Source organism: Crinia signifera, chromosome 8, assembly GCF_055691185.1.
Source record: "Crinia signifera chromosome 8, ASM5569118v1, whole genome shotgun sequence".
NCBI lineage: Eukaryota > Metazoa > Chordata > Amphibia > Anura > Myobatrachidae > Crinia > Crinia signifera.
Genome location: NC_139224.1, coordinates 121377473 through 121398943, shown reverse-complemented (window position 1 = coordinate 121398943; position 21471 = coordinate 121377473). Strand labels below are relative to the sequence as shown.

Here is a 21471-nt window from a genome sequence, read left to right as displayed (position 1 = left end):
ACCAACGCTGCATCTTTATGTGCAGCTGCTGGGACATGCAATATTTTCTGAGCTGACATTTCCAAGGAGCTTCATGTGGTTTTGGTGTTTATAAAAGGGCAAGTCATTCTTCGAACCAGAATCTATTTATTTCTACACGAGTATTAGCACTCACAGATGCAAAGTGGTAGAACTGCAAGTGGGATTTATTTTTATGGTCGCTACTAAACAGATTTGTGTACTATTATTATTTATAAAGTTCCAGCATCACCTCTATCACTATGTAACAAAATTATACATAGACAGCTATAACAATGTGACGTCATATGACCACTAAGTGCCGGGCCACACATACCCGTCCAGTGGGACCTGGTTGGCTGGAAGCAGACTGCACGCATGTTGTGATTGGATCAGACGGCGGGATGACAGGATTTCAGGGCGAACACATACATTTCAATGTATGGGATCACGCAGTACGGCACAGCCGCACGGTTTCCCTTGAAATACGGTCAACAGTTGTGCAGGATTCGGTCAGACCGCCGAGTATGGCCCCACACAGCCTGCTTGCGCAAGGCGGGTCCCGCCTAATATGGAGATAACGATGGAAGAAACCTGTGCATCCTGTGCAAACAATGTGCGTCCAAGCTGGTTGTCATGATGTTATTGGTGACAAGCTAGAACCATACAGTACATAAGAACAAATGGACCCCTGTCTGAAAATTAAGCATCATGAGTTTCACAGTAGATGCATCCCTGGTCCTAGTACAAGAAATGTGATATCTGGAAAGTATTGTACATCTCAGATCTGGCAGGACTGTTGCACTGACAGGTGTCTTCCTGCCAAGCAAGAGATTTCCGTAATAAACTATGCCTCATAAACCCTAAATGATATCAATTTACTTTTGTAACAAGTCGTACCCAGAACTTAGAGCGTGAGATCACTTTTATCATAATCTTACCTTAACATATTCCATAGCAGGATCTGGGGAAGACGGGTCCCTAAAAGGAGACAGGAAAAACATTTAGTCACTTGGCTCTGAAGTCTTTACTGAACTGTAGTAGGAGGAAGAGACAACCTTGAGAAGAGCATATTTCCAGCCCCACAACCCAGAGGGACAGTTACATACCACTGTTGTTACAATGTACATTTCAGAAGTTCTGTAGAGATGTTACTCATTACTGTATGTAGCACCACATTCCCATTTCAAGGCTGAGTTGTCCTAGTTACTGTTACCACTTATAGGTCATCAGTCACAAGGGTGGCACTGCAGTTGCAATGGTATTGTAATGGCAAAATCAGGCAAAGCATTTACATCGCACTTCAAATACACCTGTTGTTGTCACACAACACACAGTGTTTGCTTCCCACCAAGATTACATGTGAGTTGCCACTAGGATTCAACAGGAACATAAATAATAGTGGATCATGATAGTCCCCAATAAGTGATAGCAGCATAACACACTGGGTTGGTTTTAGTTACTGTGGTACAATAGAACCGGCTGACTGTATATTGGTGCTGTATACCGCTTTCTGCTGCTCTCTGGAGTCTGCTAGAGTGGTTACCTCATTACACGCCACTGTTACATTGCTTTATATTTAGAACAAAATTTTACAAAATACTATATTTTGCGATTTGCCAATAAGGATTGCGTAGGAAAAAGGGAATTCAGTCAAACTTAGTAGTGCCCCTTTCAGACCGCACTAAAAAAAACGGTATTTTGACGATTTTTAACGGTAATATGTGCGGTCTGAGAGGTGCAGAGTGATTTTACCGTCGTCCCCCCCCCCCCCACAAAAAAAACCCCGGTCTTTGGAAACGGTAAAAAAGCAGGGTCCTACCCGTTCCAGACCCGTTTTTTTTGCTGTCTGAACGGGTCTGAAATGGTACCCAGGCAGCAGTGAACACTATTGGTCCCCAGAGCAGTGCATATTTATCGAGCCGGCCGCTCATTACATATGCACATATGTAACAACTACTCATTACATATGCGCATATGTAATGAGCGGTCAGCTCATTAAATATGCACTGCGCTGGCTCAGAGCAGATCAGGTGCTGCTCACTGTCAGACCCCCTACCCTTACCCTTCCAGTGTCCTGCAGCTCTCCTCCCTGCCTGCAGTGCGGAAGATCCTGCTGGCAGTCTAGGTGCGGGCTCTGGTGCCTGATCCCCTTCTCCCCATCGCTGCTTTCACACTGCAAACCTGCTTTAGACCAGGTATTAACATGCGATGTGAAAGGGGTTAAACTTGCTCTGACCCGTTTAAAAAAAAAACACGTTTTAAATACCTGGTCTAAGCAGGTTTTTTCGCTGTGAAAGTAGCATAACAGAGCAAAATCTTTAGACAGTAATGCGATATTATGGACAATACAGATAATGATATATAGCGCAAATCTAATAGTGTGTATGAAAAATGTCATTAAGAATGACCGCTTCCGCTCATCTGTACATGCAGCTCATTGTTGACTATGTAGTCAACGCTGCACATACCAAGCGGGGTCCCGGTGACATCACTGATACCCCTTTCAGACAGAAAAAAAGACCCGATAATTTCCCTGCTCTTGCCGTGTCGACACGGGTTTTTCTTCTGTCTGAAAGGGTCAACACGGGTCAAAAGTTCCGGGACTTCGACCCAGGTATTTACCTGGGTTTTTCCCGTGTCAGACACGTGTTTGCGTGTGAAAGGGTCCGACCCGTGTTTTTCTCCCGACTATTGAAAAATCATGCTGATTGGCTGTGCAGCATGGCGCTGCGTGATTGGCTGATCTTTACAGGTTCCCTGATTGGCTGAGCGCACGTGGCAGAGGCGTGCAGCGCAGCAGTAAATGGCCATGGCACACTGGAAAGATGAGGAGATCCGTGAGCTGCTCAGTGTCAGAGGGGAGGAAGAAATCCGAAAACAGATTACTGGCACAGTGAAGGACGCTGTAGTCTACACCAATATTGCCAAGGTCCTCACTTCAAGGGGCATTGTGCGTACCCAGCAGCAGGTGGTCAACAAACTAAAAGCTCTGCGCAGGTACTACAACAAAGTTTGTGACAACAACAGGAGGAAAAGTGGTTCTGCAACTTGTCAGCCATGTTTAATGCAATGCAGTGACCAGACACCTCCCACTTTTCATGATCTCATCTCTGTGTGCCTTTAAAACTGTCCTTTTCTTATGACACACAGAGTTTTGCAGGAAAAATCCGGCTTCTGTGTGAAAGGGGTCGACACGGGAAATACCCGGGTTTTTGCTCCTGTGTGAAAGGGGGTCAGCCCCTTGCTGCCTAGTTGTACACGGGTTTTTGTATCCGGGAAATACCTGGGTTTTTGGGATTTTTCTGTCTGAAAGGGGTATTACTGATATCGGTGTGTATTCAGCAGAAGTCAGGATTCCAGTTAAGTTATCACTGCTACTATAATTTATTTAGAAAGGCTCGAACAATATTTGTGTACAAATAGGAGACATTATACACAGTAACATTTTAAACTTTGTTACAAACTGGAACAAAAAGAATGTTGCAAATAAGCTTACATTCTAAAGTAGTGTACATCGTGCGATTCATTTTCTATTCGATCACAGCGCAGTGTACACATTCGATTTAGACTATATAGGACAGATCTTTACTATATTGTCTTGCCTGCACAGTCTATTTTTCTATTTGATTTCAATGCTGCGGGGATTGGGATCAAATGTGGCTGAAAAACATTCCATCCAATTTTGCTTATATAAGTAAAATAGAATAGAAAATTATTCCAAATTGAACCGTGTGTACACCCCATAAGAAAGTTAATCATCGGTCTTATTTAAAGTTTTTAAAACTAATACATGAGTAACAATGGAGGTCTCTGATTTTAAACCCCTATTGTATATGAATGGTCAATTAGTCAATACCAATGTCAGCAGTCTGGATACAAGGTATGGCTTCCTGTTTGCATCATCACACTGTTCCCATCACACACAGCCCCGTCCTCACTAACACAATAAAAGAACAGGACACATACTCGATCAGCTCTTATAATCAATGCTTGTGTTAGCCACCGGATAACGTGAGAGGCTACATGTTATTACAGCATATCCCGGTTCACTTCAGAACTGAAGACACGTGTACTATGAGCAAGCAATGAGGAGGGCTCTCACTCAGATTCTAGTATCTGTACATAGATGTACAATGTTTAGATGACACAAGGTCGACATATGAAAAGGTCAACATGCATTTTGCATGATTTATTATCCACATGGACTCTAATTGGGAATGGTAAAGTGCGCTGAGCGCAGCGGACGCAGAGCCTGAAGCATGGGGGGGGGGGGGGGGGGGTTTGAGGACAGGATATACACTATACTAACTGGGGGTCAACATGCTCAGGTGTTGAAGATCACACCAGAAAACATGAAAAACTCATGTCAACCTTGTCCTGTGTCAACCATTTGTATGTCACTCTGTTGCTTGTGTTGACCTGTCGGTGTTGACTGTTTATCTAGATACTATGGGTGGTATTCAGTTGTTATTTTGCGCCCAACCTCCCATGTAAAATGACAGATCATCATAGGGTGATACCATTAATCTATTTTTGTGTGCATATTGTGCTCATTATGGCCAGGCTCAGCTACGCATTTGCGCATTTCAGCTCACCATCCCCGAAAATAGCGAGCTGAAATGCCGGTGAAAAACAATTGAATACCACCCTATAGGTCGTTTAATCTGGAATCAGTGAACAGTACCTTCATACTATTTCTCTATTTTACCATTAGATCAATGAATGAACTAAACAGAAGACCAGCAGTGGCAGTAATTACATCAGCGCTACTAAGAAAAAAACATATCTGCAGTATCATTTTTACACACATTGGGGGAAATGTAATGGGATGATAGATTCAGAATGAATAAACTGTGCCACTCAGCCATATGTACCCCTGTGTCTCCCTTGTCTTGTACACTGTATAGCAACCTAAAACTGTACTGTCCCCGCTCATCTGGTACCTACCTGGCTGTTGCAATGACCTGTGGTGCCGCTGATGGCTGCCTAGGCGCTGTGCTGCTCAGCGAATTTATGTGCCCTATGTAATAACGGGTTGGGATCATTGGGTCGACCTAAATGATGGTCGTCAGTCATTAGGTCGACACCGTTGGGTAAACATACAGCAAGGTTAACATGGGTCTAGGTCGACATGGGACAAGGTCGACAGGTGTCTAGGTCAACACATGCATTAGGTCGACAGTCAAAATGTTGACCTAGGGTTTTTCAATGTTTGTTTTTTACCTGAATGTCGACACAGTCAACATGGACACTGTTTTAAGTGCACCGCTGTGCTCGCCATGCTTCGGACACGATGCCTCGCTACGCTCAGCACACTATTTTATTCTCCCACCATGCACTAGGGCAGGCATTCCCAATCACGGTCCTTCAGCACAGGTGACAATTAGTATCTGAGGGATTCTGATTAAACCATCTGTGCTGAAGCCTGGATATCACTAAAACCTGCACTGTTGGTGTGCATTGAGGACTGTGGTTGGGAATGCCTGCCCTAGTGGATAGTAGGGCATTAAATACCGCTTGTTGGCACATATCAGCTCAAGAAAATAGTGAAAAAACCCATGTCAACCTTTCTGACTGTCGTCCTAACCCATGTCGACCTAACACATGTGACGACCAAGACATCTGTCGACCGTGTCTCATGTTGACCTAGATACCTGTCGACCTTAAGCCACGTCGACCTAGACCCCTGTCGACCTTGCTGGATGTTGATCCAACGTGTCCACCTAATGACTGTCGACCAACCGATCGTATCCCATAATAACTGTAATGTCCCTGCTTATATTGTTACTTACCTGGCTGTTGCAATGACCAGTGTTGGTTGCCTAGGCGCTGTGCAGCTCAGCGTATATATGTTCCCTGCATCTAGAATCCCCAGGGTAAATCTAGCCTATACCTGTATGTGTTATGTATATCTGTACTGTCACTGTTCAACTGTTACCTAAACGGCTGTTGCTCAGCAATCCAAATCAAATTCCCAGTATACGCAAGTATACATCGCCAATAAAGCGGATTCTGAGAAAGTGAGAGATTTGGTAAGAAATCTCCAGTTTTTTAAATGATTGCCACTTTAAACAAAAAAAAAACTTGAGATTTCTTACTATATATCTCACTTTCTGAATCTCTCATCCTAATAAATTTCACCCCTTCATCATTGAAGCCTGTGGGAAATGTGCTTTATTCTAGAACACATACTCTGTATCAGTTGTTCTGGTCTGATATACTGTATACACCAGTGCACTCTACATTCATCTGCCAGTATACTCCTCCCACCTGACCTGACTGCTACAATTAGTACAGTTCATTGCTCCTCAATTGTAAAGCTAAACATGTATGTAATACGTAACACTGAGCCAAGGAATGTTAACATTTCAGGTTGTGTACTAATTAGGCCTCCCTCACACAAACACTTTTGTTTTATTTGTCCTTTCACACAAGATGAATTAGATCACAGGGGTGATTATGGGATGACAAAAGAGAAAACACTACACGATTACTTGCTCTTGAAAAGTAGAACAGTGGCTCATATTTATTCAGTGCTCCTCCTGAGGAACGTCTCCAGGAAGCCATTTCACATTTGAACTGAATGGGTTTGTGATTGTGGACAATGAAAGCAGCCCCTTCTCTCCCCCAAGTCAGGGACGGATTGTTCACCACAGGCTTTAGAATTGTAAAGATAGTTTACAGAGTACTGTACAGTAAGTGCTATGCTGCATATCGTCACACTAGTGTAGGGTACACACCAGAACGATAAGGGCTCAATCCCATCAATCTGGATCCAATTCCGACCAATTGGATGTAGATTGTATGTAGATTGGGCATGTTTTTGCATTTTTAGATCTGATTCCAATCCGATGCGCGTCCCCGCTTTTTTTGTTTGTTTGTTTTTAAATATAGTCTTTATTTAATTTCATAAAAAATAAAAAAAGAACAATAGATAACATCATAGAGTATACATTTCCATTCACACATTGAACTATTGCTATATATAACTATACTTCTACGATATATTTTATCCTTTGTTGTTGATCAAACATTGACACAAAGGAATACATAAAACACCACGTCACATTAACAAGCGGACGCAAAAATTTCAAAGAAAAAGAAACCAATACAATATATATATATATATATATATATATATATATATATATATATATATAACACACACACACACACCCTCACCCCCCCAGTACCTCCCACCCTGCCCAAGGGATTTGTCTTACTTTCTACTCTTTTGTATCTTATTTGTCTTATTTTTATTATCCTCTACCTAAAGTGTTGTTTTGTGCACGGTTATGCTCTACTCTTGTGTCTACCCTCCATTATAAAATTTTGATTTCAACCATATATCAATTGTTTGGTCGTTTTACAGATCCTGCAGGTAGGATCTGTAAAAGACCCATTCAACAAGATACAGACAGATTGGATTGGGATCGGATTGGATGCAGATCGTAGCAGATCGTGTGCTCCAACAGATCGTGCGACCATCGCACAATCTGCTAACGATCTACTAACAATCAGGATTGTTCTGGTGTGTACCAGGCATAGTACACACAATTATCACTGATTAATAATCTGCTTAACTAGCTTCCCCACTGCATGAAAAGGGAGGAGAACCATCTATGCAAATATATAGAACACATAATAGCCCAATGTTTTCAATTGGTGTTCAATCCTATGTAATGCATATGGAAACTCCATTGAATGGGAAAAGCTCCATACAAATCCAGCAGCATCTCTCAACCAATGTCCACTATTTATAGGGATCCCCAGAATGGAAGCCCCCTTTAAAAGCGCAACTAGCCTAGACAACTACACCTTATCTTTTCCACAATAAGGGACCCCATTATAATTGAATGGATCTAAAAGTCCATTATACTGTGCTCTAGGACACTTAAGGGCTCAACCAATTGTTTGCTATATTAAGGGCTCGACCAACTGCTTGCGATGTTCCATTGCTGGCATTGAAACCTAATCTCGGATGATAACTTTTCAAAAACTTTTCCTCATGAAACTGTCCTTTCGTTTTGGTTTATGGCCACTAGAGGTCTCTGCAGTCTTTTCATATATTAGATTCAGCACAGAAATAAAATAGTATTTGGGGGAATCTAGTAAAGATAGATTTTGTTCAGAAGTTTTAAACCTTTATAATAAGATTAAGAGTTCAATGTCCAAACGCACTAATCTACTCAATAGCCATTTCCATGGTATGAACTGAGGGTGCACTATGAATAAACCACGAGGAACGCTCTTTAAATACATAAATAAAACCAACTAAGCCACAAGTAAAATCCATAACGGAGTTCTAGGAAGGCTGGGCTGTCTGCTATTAGGATTGGGAGCCTGCACTACCCACTACTAACAGGGACACCTACAAACACGACAGACCCAGCATTGTTCTGTCTAACAAGGCTAACAGACTTCTGCATTTTGGGCACTTCTCTCAGTCCCCGGCACAGTAGACCACCCATATAACCATGAGTACAATTTAGCTGTCCAAGGAAGTGGGTAGGGTAGGGCTGCCATGAAACCATTTGCCCTTTTGGTGCTCTCTAAGGGTAAGTATAAAAAGTGTGCACATAAACTGCCAAAAGTACTCTCTTAAAATCATTACCTAAACTACAATGCAGTTAAGTCATATTGATACTATATTGCTTATTAATTCTGGTCCAGCTCACAAAATGGCTGCCACCGCTGTCTCACTGAGTGAAGGTGATTGGTTCATTTTGATCACAATTATTACACTGTGATACTGCTGCTAAGCAGCATGTATGCTATACCAGAACCATAGGCTTAGGAACACTGCGTCCTTGGATTTCTGAAACTGCCGCCATGTACTGTAAACACAAACACATTTCATGAAGACTACACAAAGAAACAGAATTTTGATAATATTTAATTTCTCCATGAAAATTTTAAACCTCAGCTAACATGAAGGACGCTGGTGTTCAGACCTACGGACAACCTTGCTTTTGTTTACTAACTGCAGATACTGGAGGTTTTTTTATACTTCAAATAATGTGTTCTTAAAAGATAACGATGTGACCAGAGCGATGTCTCACCCCTTTATAAATCTGGATATAACAGCTGAAAGATGGAACTGAACAGCTTCTTAAATGACATAAATGACTCATGGAGTTCACATGTTGCCCCTTTTAACTGTACCTAACCTGGAAAACATTTCCATTTTGGTGTTCTATATTTAATAAGTTTACAACAGGATAAGAAAAGAAAGAATGAATAAAAATCTAGGACTAAACCCCAACTAACAAGTATATAGAGTCTACAAAAGCTAGTTAAGTCTCCAGTCTGTCTTGTAGTCTATTGTAAACGTTGCCTGAATCCAGCGCCGCTCTAATCATCTTAAAACCAATGGTCTTATCAGCCAGGAATGATCCCACAGAATCCGCACAAAATATGAGAGATTACAGACAAAAGAGAAATGTCAAGGCGGTCAGATTGAACCAGCTGCAATACAACATTTGGAAAGTATGTTTCAGAGACCACAAGGCCTCACTCGATACGATCAATCCTTGTAATCCGATCTTCTGAGACGAATTGTCAAGATTTACAAAGAATAGAAAGTAGTCTTAGGGAAACACGCTGTACTGCCACAACCGCGCAGTTTTAGGGACATACAGCTCTGGGCTGTGGTTGTAAGGCATAGAGGCTCCGCTCTTATTCACAGAGGTATTAGAAAAATACACAAGATGTATTAGGCAAATCCATTCCTCAGCCAATGACTCAAGACTGGAGCCAAATTATGCTGTATAAATGGCCTGAACGGAGCCTTGCACAAGAAGGGGCTGTAGTTACACTACACAGGAGGGCTCTGCATCTTTCTTTGTAATGTGTATGTTATGGTACATTTCTCATGCCTAGACATGGCTTAAAGTCCCGAAGAAGGGGAGGGGATGACACAGTTACCAAGTCAGTATCAATGTACAAATCTGTGGAGAGATTTAACACTTTGTCATCTGCAAACAAAGGATAGTCTGGGAAGATACATTAGCGGCTTTTATGTGGGACTCCTCCGGGGGTCAGAATGAACCATTTTCACATGAATTTCACCAGATGCAGCCGCTTCTCGCACAACAAAAGCATCATCAGGTTCACGGACCACAATGTAGGTTCTCTCAGGGCTTAACAATGAATCAATTTCAAGTTCCCAAGTTCTCAGCCCACAATAGCCATGATAATAAAATCTCTACTTTTACAACAAAAGAGATCCCCCATGCGGGCAGCAGTAGGTGAGGGAACGTAGTAAACTTCATTGTACCATTTGTATTGCTGATATTCAGTGGCGCCACCAGGCAAAAACACAAATAACTGAGAGGTTTTGTAGCTTTTGTCAGTGTATTAAAATGTCAGGTGAATGTTTTTGCCTCAATGTAGTCCTTACAGGATATGGTCACTAGGTAGAGCCTATTTAAGTCGGCATGCATTAGGTCGACAGGACTTCGGTCGAAAACCTGAAATAGGTCAAAATGGCTAAGGTCAACACAAGCATTAGGTTGACAATGGCAAGGTCGACAGTCAAAAGGTCAACATGAGTTGAACTTTTTTTTGTAACCGACATGTGCCGACAGGCAGGGCATGGTGGGAGAATACAACAGTGTCTGAACCATGGTGAGTTCAGCGCATGAAAAACTCATGTCGACCTTTTGTCGGCTTACATAGCCTATTTCTGTCCACTTGTATAAACCCCATAAGCAGATATATGTGCATGTAAGAATTCAACTAGGACATATGTATGGAGATGGATTATTTACAGATGTGCCCTTACACAGGACCAGATGCACTAAGCTTCACAAGTGATAAAATGGAGAGTGATAAACAACCAGCCAATCAGCTCCTGCATGACATTTTTCAAACACAGTCTGTGACATGGCAGGTATGAGCTGATTGGCTGGCTGTTTAGCATTCTCCATTTTATCACTTTTGAAGCTTTGTCAATCTGGCCCACACTGTGGCTTTAGCTGCACCATGGAGCTCCTCTTGGTGTTGTGGGCCCGTGGCCTCCCAGACATATCTTTTTTGCTCAAAATCTGTATTTTAGTCCCACAAATAAAACAGGATGCAACAAAATTACTCTGCTAGACGGCACTAACCAATCGGATGTGCGACATGCGTATATCTGTGTGAAGGAGTCCGATGCTGTATACAGCGTGCTATGATACAACGGCTGAGGCTTGTTCTCACGCCAGGTTCTTCTGTTCTTCATCTGAGACTTTTCCACATTTCAAATGGTGCAGATAAAGTTGCAGCCCAGCTCTGTGTGGTGTTTTGCTGTGTTTTTGATGCGAATAAGGAGCAAAAATGAAAGATGGCAATAAGCTGCAGTATACCTCTCTTCCCTGGAATTGCATACAGATATAAGAACAAGAGACTCTTGGCTTGTAATAGATAAAGTTATAACATGGGTAGAACAAAAAAGTATTAAATACCAAGAAATGTGTAAGAAAGTGTGAGAACGTAGAAGTGTAAAGGAATACTTTGGAGAAGGAAACCATGTAAATGGCTGTGTGAGGGTAGTGCAAAGTAACACAGGACACCTTTGCCCACAGCTCCATTGGAGGCCTTCTGAGCACTACATTTGAGGGAATACCTTTTCTCTATATGTTGCACCCGCATTACTGTTGGTGTTGTGATTTCACATTGCTTGGCTTTGCCATTCATGAATTCCTTAGGACAAAAGTCTGTTACAGCTTCACCTGACAGCATATGTAACTAGAATGAATGGATAAACAAGCTCTGAATGTAAACGTGTGTGTAACATGTTGGTGCCATATAAATAATAAAGGCTACTAATAAACTAAAGGGGCATACACACGGGGCGATTTTAGCCCATTTTCTAAATGATCTGCTAGCTCAGCACACCAGGCTCATACACATCACCGCGTGTATGAACCTTTATACTTGAAGATAATAATTGCAATATAGATGCAATTCTATAAATAATACATGAAACAAACTAGGACAAGATACACCAGCAAACGAATGAGATTATTCACAAAGGCATGTTACGATCCGGCAGTATATCAGTACAATTAAGCATAGAAAATTCTCTTTCACATGTGTTTCTGGGAGGAAGTCATACATGAGTAGCCCATGTATCAGATTTGTTACACAAGATTCTGCTCTCTGATCTGAAGCCACATTCACAGAGTTTTAGGAAGTGGATTTCTGTCTGCTTTGTACTTTTGTCTGAAAGAGCAGAGCACACAGCAATGTTGTCTCCCAGTTGTGACAAAGAATCTGCATTTGGCACGAGCCACTTGCATCCCCACAACTGTCGCATACTACCAAAGAGCCATCAAACACTGCTGGGTCGGCATGTATGTACAGCTGGAACAGTTGCCATTTTTAAAGGGTCTCATAGTGAAATACTTTCTGTGCGAGGGTGGGATAGGCATTATTTCACAGACTGTATCTTGTTAGCCAAACTCCAGGGTGAGGCAGCATTCTTTGCAAATATAGATAGACATCGGTTTATGACTCTCCCCAAACTTGGGGTCTTCAGAAGTGAATGAGACGTGCTTCTACTGCAGTATGTAGGAAATGATGTTATGGTCTATCCTGGTGTAGGATTGTCGACCTTATTCTGGTCCATGCACACCGGTACGCAATGTTTCTTTACGGAGCATGCGCATTTTCTGTGCGAGAGGGGGTGTGTGGAAAGATGGTGGGTAGTCGCGGCCAAGGGAACACCCAGCGTTTCATGGGCATTTATATGAAAACGTTGGGCGGTCTCATGCTAATAATCTGATGACGTGGGTGCTGGGGGCGGGCAGCTGACATCACCGGCAAACCACTGGCATTACCTACGCTAATAGTTTTAGGGTCCATTTACTAAGCCTTGGAGAGAGATAAAGTGGACGGAGATAACATACCAACCAACTAGCCCCTAACTGTTATTTTCAAACACAGTTTGCAGCATGGTAGCTAAGAGCGGATTGGCTGGTACTTTATCTCCTTAACCTTTACCTAAGTATACTGACCCTTATTAAACATGACCCATCTGGGGGTGCAAATCTATCATTATAATGAATGGCATATGATTAGTGCCATCAGGACAGCATTGCTCACTCATCCTCCTCCCACTGCGCTGTACTCTCCTGACATTAAAGGAAAAATGTAACAAACATGACAACATGCTATTGTAACAAAAAAGTAACAACGTGCTGATGGCCACAGAATGCAAAGAATGGCTCTCAATCAATCAATTAACTATGGCCCTTATTCAATACAGATTGATTAAGCGATCTAGCGCAATTTCCTGATTATGATTATGCCCCTCCTCCTGTATTTGCGTTGCCAAGGATCACATATGCTAAGCTGCCGCGATGCAACCTGAATGAGGGTCTATATAGGTAGGGCAATACTGGGCCATTTTTTTTTTTTTCAATCCGGGACTCGAAATTGAAAAAAAACTCTCAATCTTGGGATACTGGGTTTAGCCACCATCCCCCACACTGGGGACTGCTATAAAGCAGAACTTAAGCGGACGGATTGAATGGCAGCACCTGATCAGAGCGCTACCCGGCAGAAAAGGATCCTGGAATCCCTGCAAAAATGGCCCTAAATCCTGGGATTCAGCTGACCCGGATCCTGGGATTCCGCTGATCCGGATCCTGGGATTGGCATCTCTAGGCCTATATGTGCAGCAATACAAATTATCTACCACTAAATGGGAATGACCAATACATGAAGAACATACATTCTTACATAACTTCATGAAGCCAAATATACATACTCAGAGGTCATATATTCCAATGCTGACATATTTTGCAATAAATCAGCCTGGATTTCCTTGTACAAATATACTTTGATGGTTTTATAATTCCTTTTTCAAGAGCAAACTGTCATTTCTGTAGCAATATGTAACAAATTGCTGTGAATTTCAAAATCTGCCCAGAGGATAAGGTTTCATATACACATACTTGAACAAAAATACCACATTCCACCTGCCTGGAAACGGATGACTCAACCACCTTACATACTTCTCGAAAATGTCTCCTTATATTTATTATGCTTCACAAAGATTTGATAAGAGAATGATGTGTGACAGAGAAAACATCTGCGGAGGTCAAATCGGCCCAACTTCCCTCTTCTCCACAGCTGTGGTTATGATGACAAATTAGGACAAATGGACTAGGGACTGAGCCAGATAGATGGGTGATAACCTTAATGCTTAACTACCATAGGTGCAGAGTGTGCAGCTGCTATAGGGCCCAGAGCTGAAGGGGGACCCATCTTCCCTGTGTAAGGTACATAGGTAATATATAGTTATCACCACTGGTTGGTACATAAAGGCCAATTACAAGTTTTGATATGGGACCTGCAAATATCTAGTTATGCCACTGTTCCCATCAACTAAATGTTCTAGGTAACAATATATAACTGTGACTCTAGTTCATATTGTACTGGTGCAAGCTAACTAAAATACTGGTTAACTGAATTATGGATGTACACCTTGTACTCATAAAATGTACAGTGCTATGTGAAGCTATTGCAGCTACAAAGAACTTCCCTGGTGACAGTCACACATCCGAATGTTCAAAAGCTAAGCCGCCCACTGACAGTGGGCTAAAATCCATGTGGTGTGTCCTCGTATAGACAATATTACGGCGCATACGTGGGGCAACTCAGACACATATGGTGATGAAATACATTGCTTTATGGTCCAACTCCGTCTCACATAATGTCAATCTTCAAAAGACATGCACAAAAGTCATGCATACTAAATACCACTTTCAGTGATCATTTTGTGATAGATTTATGAAAATTACTGATATTAACATAGTTGGCACATGTTCCTGAATTTGTTTCTGGAAAGGTTCCTGGATTCTTAATAGAAGCATCCCCCAGCCAAGTCAACTGTGGGTTGCATTTCTCTGTAACTAAACTTATGTTCTGTGGGAGTGAGACTGACTCTGAATGTTTAGTATACAGTAGCAATGCAGTTGTAAGGGTGTGGTATACAACCCCGACAGTCGGGATCCCGACAGTCATTAGTCCAACATCTGGATCCTGACTGCCCGGACTCAGACAGTGGGGGGAGCGCAGCGAAGGATCTTGCAAGCTCGCTGCGGGCACAGTGGCTCGCTATGCTCGCCACCTATTCTATTCTCCCTCTAATGGGGGTCGTGGACCCCCACGAGGGAGAATAGCTGGTGGCCGTCGGGACCCCGAGTGTCAGGGTTTTAACAGTCGGGATCCCAACGCTGGGCTAATGACTGTCGGGATTTCAAATGTCTGTTAACCATCCGGCACCCAGTTGTAAAGCACCCAGTAGCCGAAGTGGTTAGCAGTCTATGTTGGAAATACAGTGAATCGAGCATTGATTTGGAAAAGTGGTTGGAAGTATTGATATTTTTAAGACTTGGTTTAGCAAAATGTACTATACCAACCAAATCCAGATCCTAATAATATAACCTTTACAAAATAAATATCTTCAAACAGACAAGCGTGTGCCTAAGAAGCATGTGTGTGTAAATACCTTTACCAAACTTTCCGCCATAAGGCATGTTGCGTATATAATATGCCCATCTCTGCAATTGCACATTTGTTTTCATTCACTTTCTGGGCAGGCACAGTGTAATGCCATGCAAAACTGGTCAATATGTTTAGGTTTAGCCACTAGTAAGGGTGACCTGTGGTTAGGGTTAGGCTGGAGGGAGGAGAAGGTTAGGTTTAGGAACCAGTAAGGGGGGTTTAGGGTCAGGAAGCAGGCTGGGGGGGGGGGGGGGGGGTGGTGGTGGTGGTTAGCGGGACTTTAATTTAGGCACTGGCTGGGAGTGTTAGGGACAGGCTGCTGCAAGGGAGAGTTAGGGATGGGGGGAGGCAAAGTATACTTGACCCCTGTCAAGATTCCCTTCTTTGGGATGCCAGCGTCTGTATATTGACCATTGGCATCCTGCCCGCCAGTCATCCATATGTATCCAGTATGAAACATTAAACAACTGCAGTAGCTGAAACTAAGGTATTAGATGGTATTTGTGAAGAAAAGAGGGCAGTGTGGCATAGCCCTTTATTGAGAGAGAACAACTTCCCTTGAATCACACTGCAAGGTAATCTTTCAGTAACCATGCCAGGCCCCCATTTCCCCAACCAATGACTACAATCCTTCATTGTGACCAAAGGTTGAGAGAATACTCGAAGCCTCCAAACTGTTATTCCTTCACTTCCCTCTTACCGCTTTTATTGTAAAACCAGACAATGCCAATTCTTTCTCTATAAAACAAAGTAGAACGGGATACTAGCCAGGATCGCAGCAAGAAGCAGAGGCATAAACTATCTCCTACTTAATACTATCTTAACATTCTGTCACCAGCTTTAAGCTGGGTACACACTTTTATGATCACTCTGCTGATCGGGTTACCAGCGAGACGTGCTGACTACCTCCTGCGACACCGCACAGGCAAATCTCTCAGCATGTATGAGCTTCTCCAACAGTGGGGGGCCCGACAGTCAGTATCCTGACGTTGTGATCCCGACTGCCGGTGCTCCGACAGGGGGGTGAGCAAGAAGCTACGCTCGCCACAGGCTCTTACGCTCACCACAGGTTATATTCTCCCTTAGTGGCGTGCGGTGGGGTGAGGCACAGCCTTTCCTGTCATACTAACATATACATCAGAGTTTTGAGTTTATAAAGTATGTCAAAAATACAATGAATATATTTAAAAGTTATTATTTTTGTTATTCTAATAATTTTTATAGTCAAAACTCTGAAGTAATAAGTCTATGGCAGGTGAGGCAGTGCCTCACCTGGCTACCTTTACTGCACATCTCTTATTAAAACTCAGCGAATCTACAGCAGTGTATACTGCTACATATGTGTATAATGACGGCATGTACCCCATGGCTCTGGTACTTGCCAGGGACACCTCAGCCATTTACCTTACTGCACGTCCATGTTCTCCCTCTATGGGGGCTGTGGACCCCCACAAGAGAGAATAGCCCCTGTGAGTCAGGATCCCTCCTGTCAGAGCACCGGCAGTCGTGATCCTGATGTCGGGACACGGACTGTCAGGATCCCCACTGTCGGAGTGTCATCTGGCACCCATGGGGATCAGGAAGTCGACCAGACAAATAGTACACAAGATGTGCCCTCATGATTCCAGGTGCTACAAGAGAGCTGTAAGTGGTTTTTCGGGTAACGCTTCTGCCAAGGTACAGCATGCACACCTATTAAATTGTCTGTCCGTTCACCCAAATATCAGGTGATCTGAGCCATGGATTGTATGAGTGTGTTTCCAGCTTTATGCTCACCATCCGACCAGTATCAGAATCCCAGCACTAATCAGATCTTTATAGCTGGCATATGGATCACTTTACATATGTACCAACTGTTTGTACCCATTGTTTGTTAGCTCCGCTTTCATCTCGTTCCTACATAAAAACACAGGAAGGGAGGGGAACTGAGTGAGATCTCATCTTTAATAAACTTAAATGTATGTTCTACAGGAGAGAATGACCTAGAAGCCAATTTATTTTTATTGTACATAAACATTACCCAGTTAAGACACCTCACATAAATGGCTGGAGACCAAAACTGTGAACGTTTGACCAATCAGAAATCATTTAGTCATTTAACATGCCAAGGGTTCTCTTTTCTTCTATGGCCAACACAGAGAATGTAATATGAAAACCTTGTGATCTTCTCTCTATAAATTCTCCTGGATGGAGATGCAACAAAATAGCATTGAATAGTTTGAGAACAACAAAAGGTGATAACAAGGGCCAGACACAACCACATTTAATCTCTGCTACACATGAGAGGTAATAAATTGTATTTGTACACCAAAAATGCACAATTAACTCCACTGACCTTTTCTGTACAGATGTGTAGATAAATCAAGTAGATAAAACATGCAGCATGCTGTGCCTTGCATGAGTGAGCCAACTGGTTCCGTGCAACTCTGCAATCTTCAGCCACCGGTTATTGCTGAAAATGCAGCTTTGACTCAACAAGATGAGACTAGGATGCACCAGGAGACTGTGCCGATTCATTTTATATTTAATACCTGTGTATAGTGTGTGGCGGCACCCGATCTTGCACCCTTCAAAGGCTGATATCGGCCAGTATTCACACAGAACTGCTCGAAGACCAATGGGGCAGAAAGCACTTTTGTACAAGTTTGGGTCTACATAACGAGCAATTACTGCTGCGATGACTTGTACCCATGACATCATCGTGGCTAATTGGATTGAATCTCAACAACACATTTGTCAAAAACAGAAGCCCAGTACTAGCAGACTCGCATGAAACCTGGTGCATCAAAAAGGGTTGCACCAGTGATGTATAAGGACAAATCTGTAGGTTACCTGCAATTTGTTCCAAATAGTGTAGGTCAGGACAATTGCAATAGAGCAGCCTGAACAGGAAAATCTAAGTGTCAAAAGGCAAAAAGTAAATTTATCACTCCCAATGTACTTCAGTAATCTTTGAGTCTATCCGTGGGGTACAGGATAATAGTTTTCATTTGTGTCTGTATAACATTTTCTTCCATTGTGGTGTGCCTGACATATTGGGGTAACCTTAGAGATTTTGTGGAAATTCAATTAAACACTGATCATTTTACTCCCTAAAATAAAAACAAACAAACGGTTTGAGAGGACGATTTTTAGCTGATGGTCATTAATGGACTACCCAATTAAAGACATTTTTTTAAGAGAGAAAAATGTCCAGAATCCAAATCCCATGCGTTATCATGGCTCTGAGGGCTGCTTATCAGGGATTATGCTTTGCTTGTCTGAGGTCTGAGTATGGGGGCTAATTGAATAACCCTCAGCGAATCAATTTGCTGGGGAATAATGACATATTTGACCACATAATATAGATCATTAATTAGCAAGACCTTATCTCTCCCCAGCACTCATTGCCAGAATTTGTGATAAGAATTCAATAACAACTATAATTGTACATGCACACTATTAAGGTCAAACAAATATACAGTAATAACAAAAAAAATCTTGAAAACAAGTATTCTCTGATATAAGAAGAGGGAGTTGGACAGCCATATTTGTTGCATTACTGTGTGTGCATAGGCAAATCTAGAAATATGGTAATGGATGATCCCAGATTTAAGTACAGTATGCATCTGCACACGGCTTTGCGGTGTGCGCTCCAAAAGGGGTGTGGCCTCACGTGAAGGGCGTGGCTTAGCAGGGTGGCACTCCTGCAAGACACTTTCCCATTTGTTTCGCCCCTGAGAGGTCATGCCCAGGGCTCTGTGAGCTGCTGGTCATGCCCCCAAATTAATTTATATACATGCGTATGCCCCCGTCTTCATTGCCCTTCTGATTCCCCTGCCCCCCCTGAACCTCTGTCCCCCATGCACCTTTCCTTCCCCATTTCACCTCTCTGTTAACCCATTTCCCCTGTACCTCTTTGTTCCCCTGGCGGGCAATGCGCTGGGCATCAAGCAGCAGGCTTGCGTCAGGCAGGAAGACTCCTGACAGGCGGGCGGGTTGCCGAGGGAGGGAAAGTCAGTATATCTACCATGGCTGGGTTTACTTCACTGCAGTCTGCGCACCAGCTATTCCCATTGCAGGCAGCAGCTCCTCATATTGAAGAACTCAGCTGCTGCTTCCTTCCATGCTGGCTCTGCATCACAGATGGAAGTGATGGCTGTCACTGGGGCCAGGTTGAATATCTAATTAGCTGGGACCCAGCGCAGTGCATATTAAATAAGCAGGTTCCCGCCCTGTGCATATCTAATGAGTGGGGACCCATTCAATATGCACTGTGCTGGGTCCCCGCTCATTAGATATGCACAAGCAGCAACCCTTTCACTGCTGCCTGAGCGGGACGCTGATCATGCATATCTAATGAGCGGGAACCCAGCGCAGCGTACAGTGTCCAGCGGGTGCTTGCGCTGGACTTGATCGGCCAGGTGGTCTAATGGGTGGTCCGGTGCACCCCCTAGATTCGCCTATGTGTGTGTGTGTGTATGTATAATACTAACAAAGGTTAAGGTGCCCATACATGGTACAAATGCTGGGTGCGATGAGATGCACGCTCCCGGACACATCTCATTGCACCGCTCAAACGGTATGTGCTGCACATACTTTTTGTACTAGATTGCATCTCATTGCATTGCAAAATGAATGTGATTTAGTCCAAATTTACAATAATTGTACCATGTATGGGCACCTATAGACTGTACAGAGGAATATTTACTGGCCAATAAAAATGTATTTAATAAAAGGTTACAAGTGTAGTTCATATTTTACTCACATAATTTATTATTAAGAACATAAATAGAATAACTGATCGTTCATTATACATGGATGAAGATAATGTCGTCTTTCTGAAAATGCTGGCCAGGGATTCATTACATACCGCTTCATCTAAAAAAGAACGCTGGTAACCTAATTCACACTGAAAGAAGGTCACCCAGATTAGAACAGACAAAACCATGGATTTTTCAGAACACGAAGCAAGTCACTGCTGGTCCCCATTTGGCAGCTCAGGGGTTAAAGGAACAATAATTTGAGTCACAAAAAGGCCCTTCTGAGGCTATTCTAGGCTTGTGAATAAATGTGATTCTAGAGTTCCACTTTTCTCAGGGCAATTAATTCATTCCATGTGAATCACTCACTGTAGATGGTGCTTGACATCAAATGACTTCACACAGTGCTGCTCATTATTTGTCTTGCAATGAATGGTATGAGACTTTGCATTGCTAGTGTGGAGGAGCATTTCTTGTAATAACGCCCACTAAACGGCGGTATCCATAGCTACTTTTTGAGTCCTCATTTCAGCTTAAGTTGGTGGCACACATTGCTTACATAGAAATAAATAATATATATATTTGAAATGCACAGGATTACAATTTAAAAAATATTAAATAAATAAGTTAACTGCTCATCGTACATCAGATGTCATCTGCTACCTCTTCATAAAAGGGTTAAATACCCACAGAAAGCCACAAAGACATGGTTAGGGGAGGCTGCTCATTACAACATGGTTAAGAGAGAGACTTGACCCACTTGCTTCGACCCGTGTCCGACACTTGCACATTAAACCCGGGTCTACCATTATACACATGGCGAGCCGGCTTTAACCTTTCTTGCCTGGTTAGTCGACCCAGGTTATAAGGTTTCGTGCTTTCACACCACATCTCGACCGTCCTGGGTGGACCAGGCAGCAACCCGGCAATAACTGCGTTGTGAAAGGGGTATTGAAGAGGATCCCTGTCCCAGGAGGCCAGTCACCATTACCACACAAGAAACCATTCACAAAATCCATGACATGATATTGGAGGATTGTAGAATAACAGAACGTTACATTGCTAAACAACTATGTATTTCCCAGGATCATGGTCATGCTGTTATTCACAACAAACGCCAAAATGATAAAGGTCTCAGCTCGATGGGTCCCAAAAGTCTTACTGGTGATGACAAGTAGAACATCTCACCATATGTCTGTTTGATGCAGATCCTGAGTTTTTTTCAGCAATT

The 21471-nt window shown here is 42.7% G+C and overlaps 1 protein-coding gene across 2 annotated transcripts in view; it reads right to left on the bottom strand.

Annotated features, from left to right (window-relative positions):
* BCAR3 (BCAR3 adaptor protein, NSP family member) overlaps positions 1 to 21471 on the bottom strand; it is a 288114-nt gene that overhangs the window by 62655 nt on the left and 203988 nt on the right. For both annotated transcript variants that reach the window (XM_083157075.1, XM_083157074.1), the window contains one exon: positions 939 to 978. In XM_083157075.1, the coding sequence (XP_083013201.1) occupies positions 939 to 978 (40 nt within the window). The remainder of the gene's footprint in view (positions 1 to 938; positions 979 to 21471) is intronic.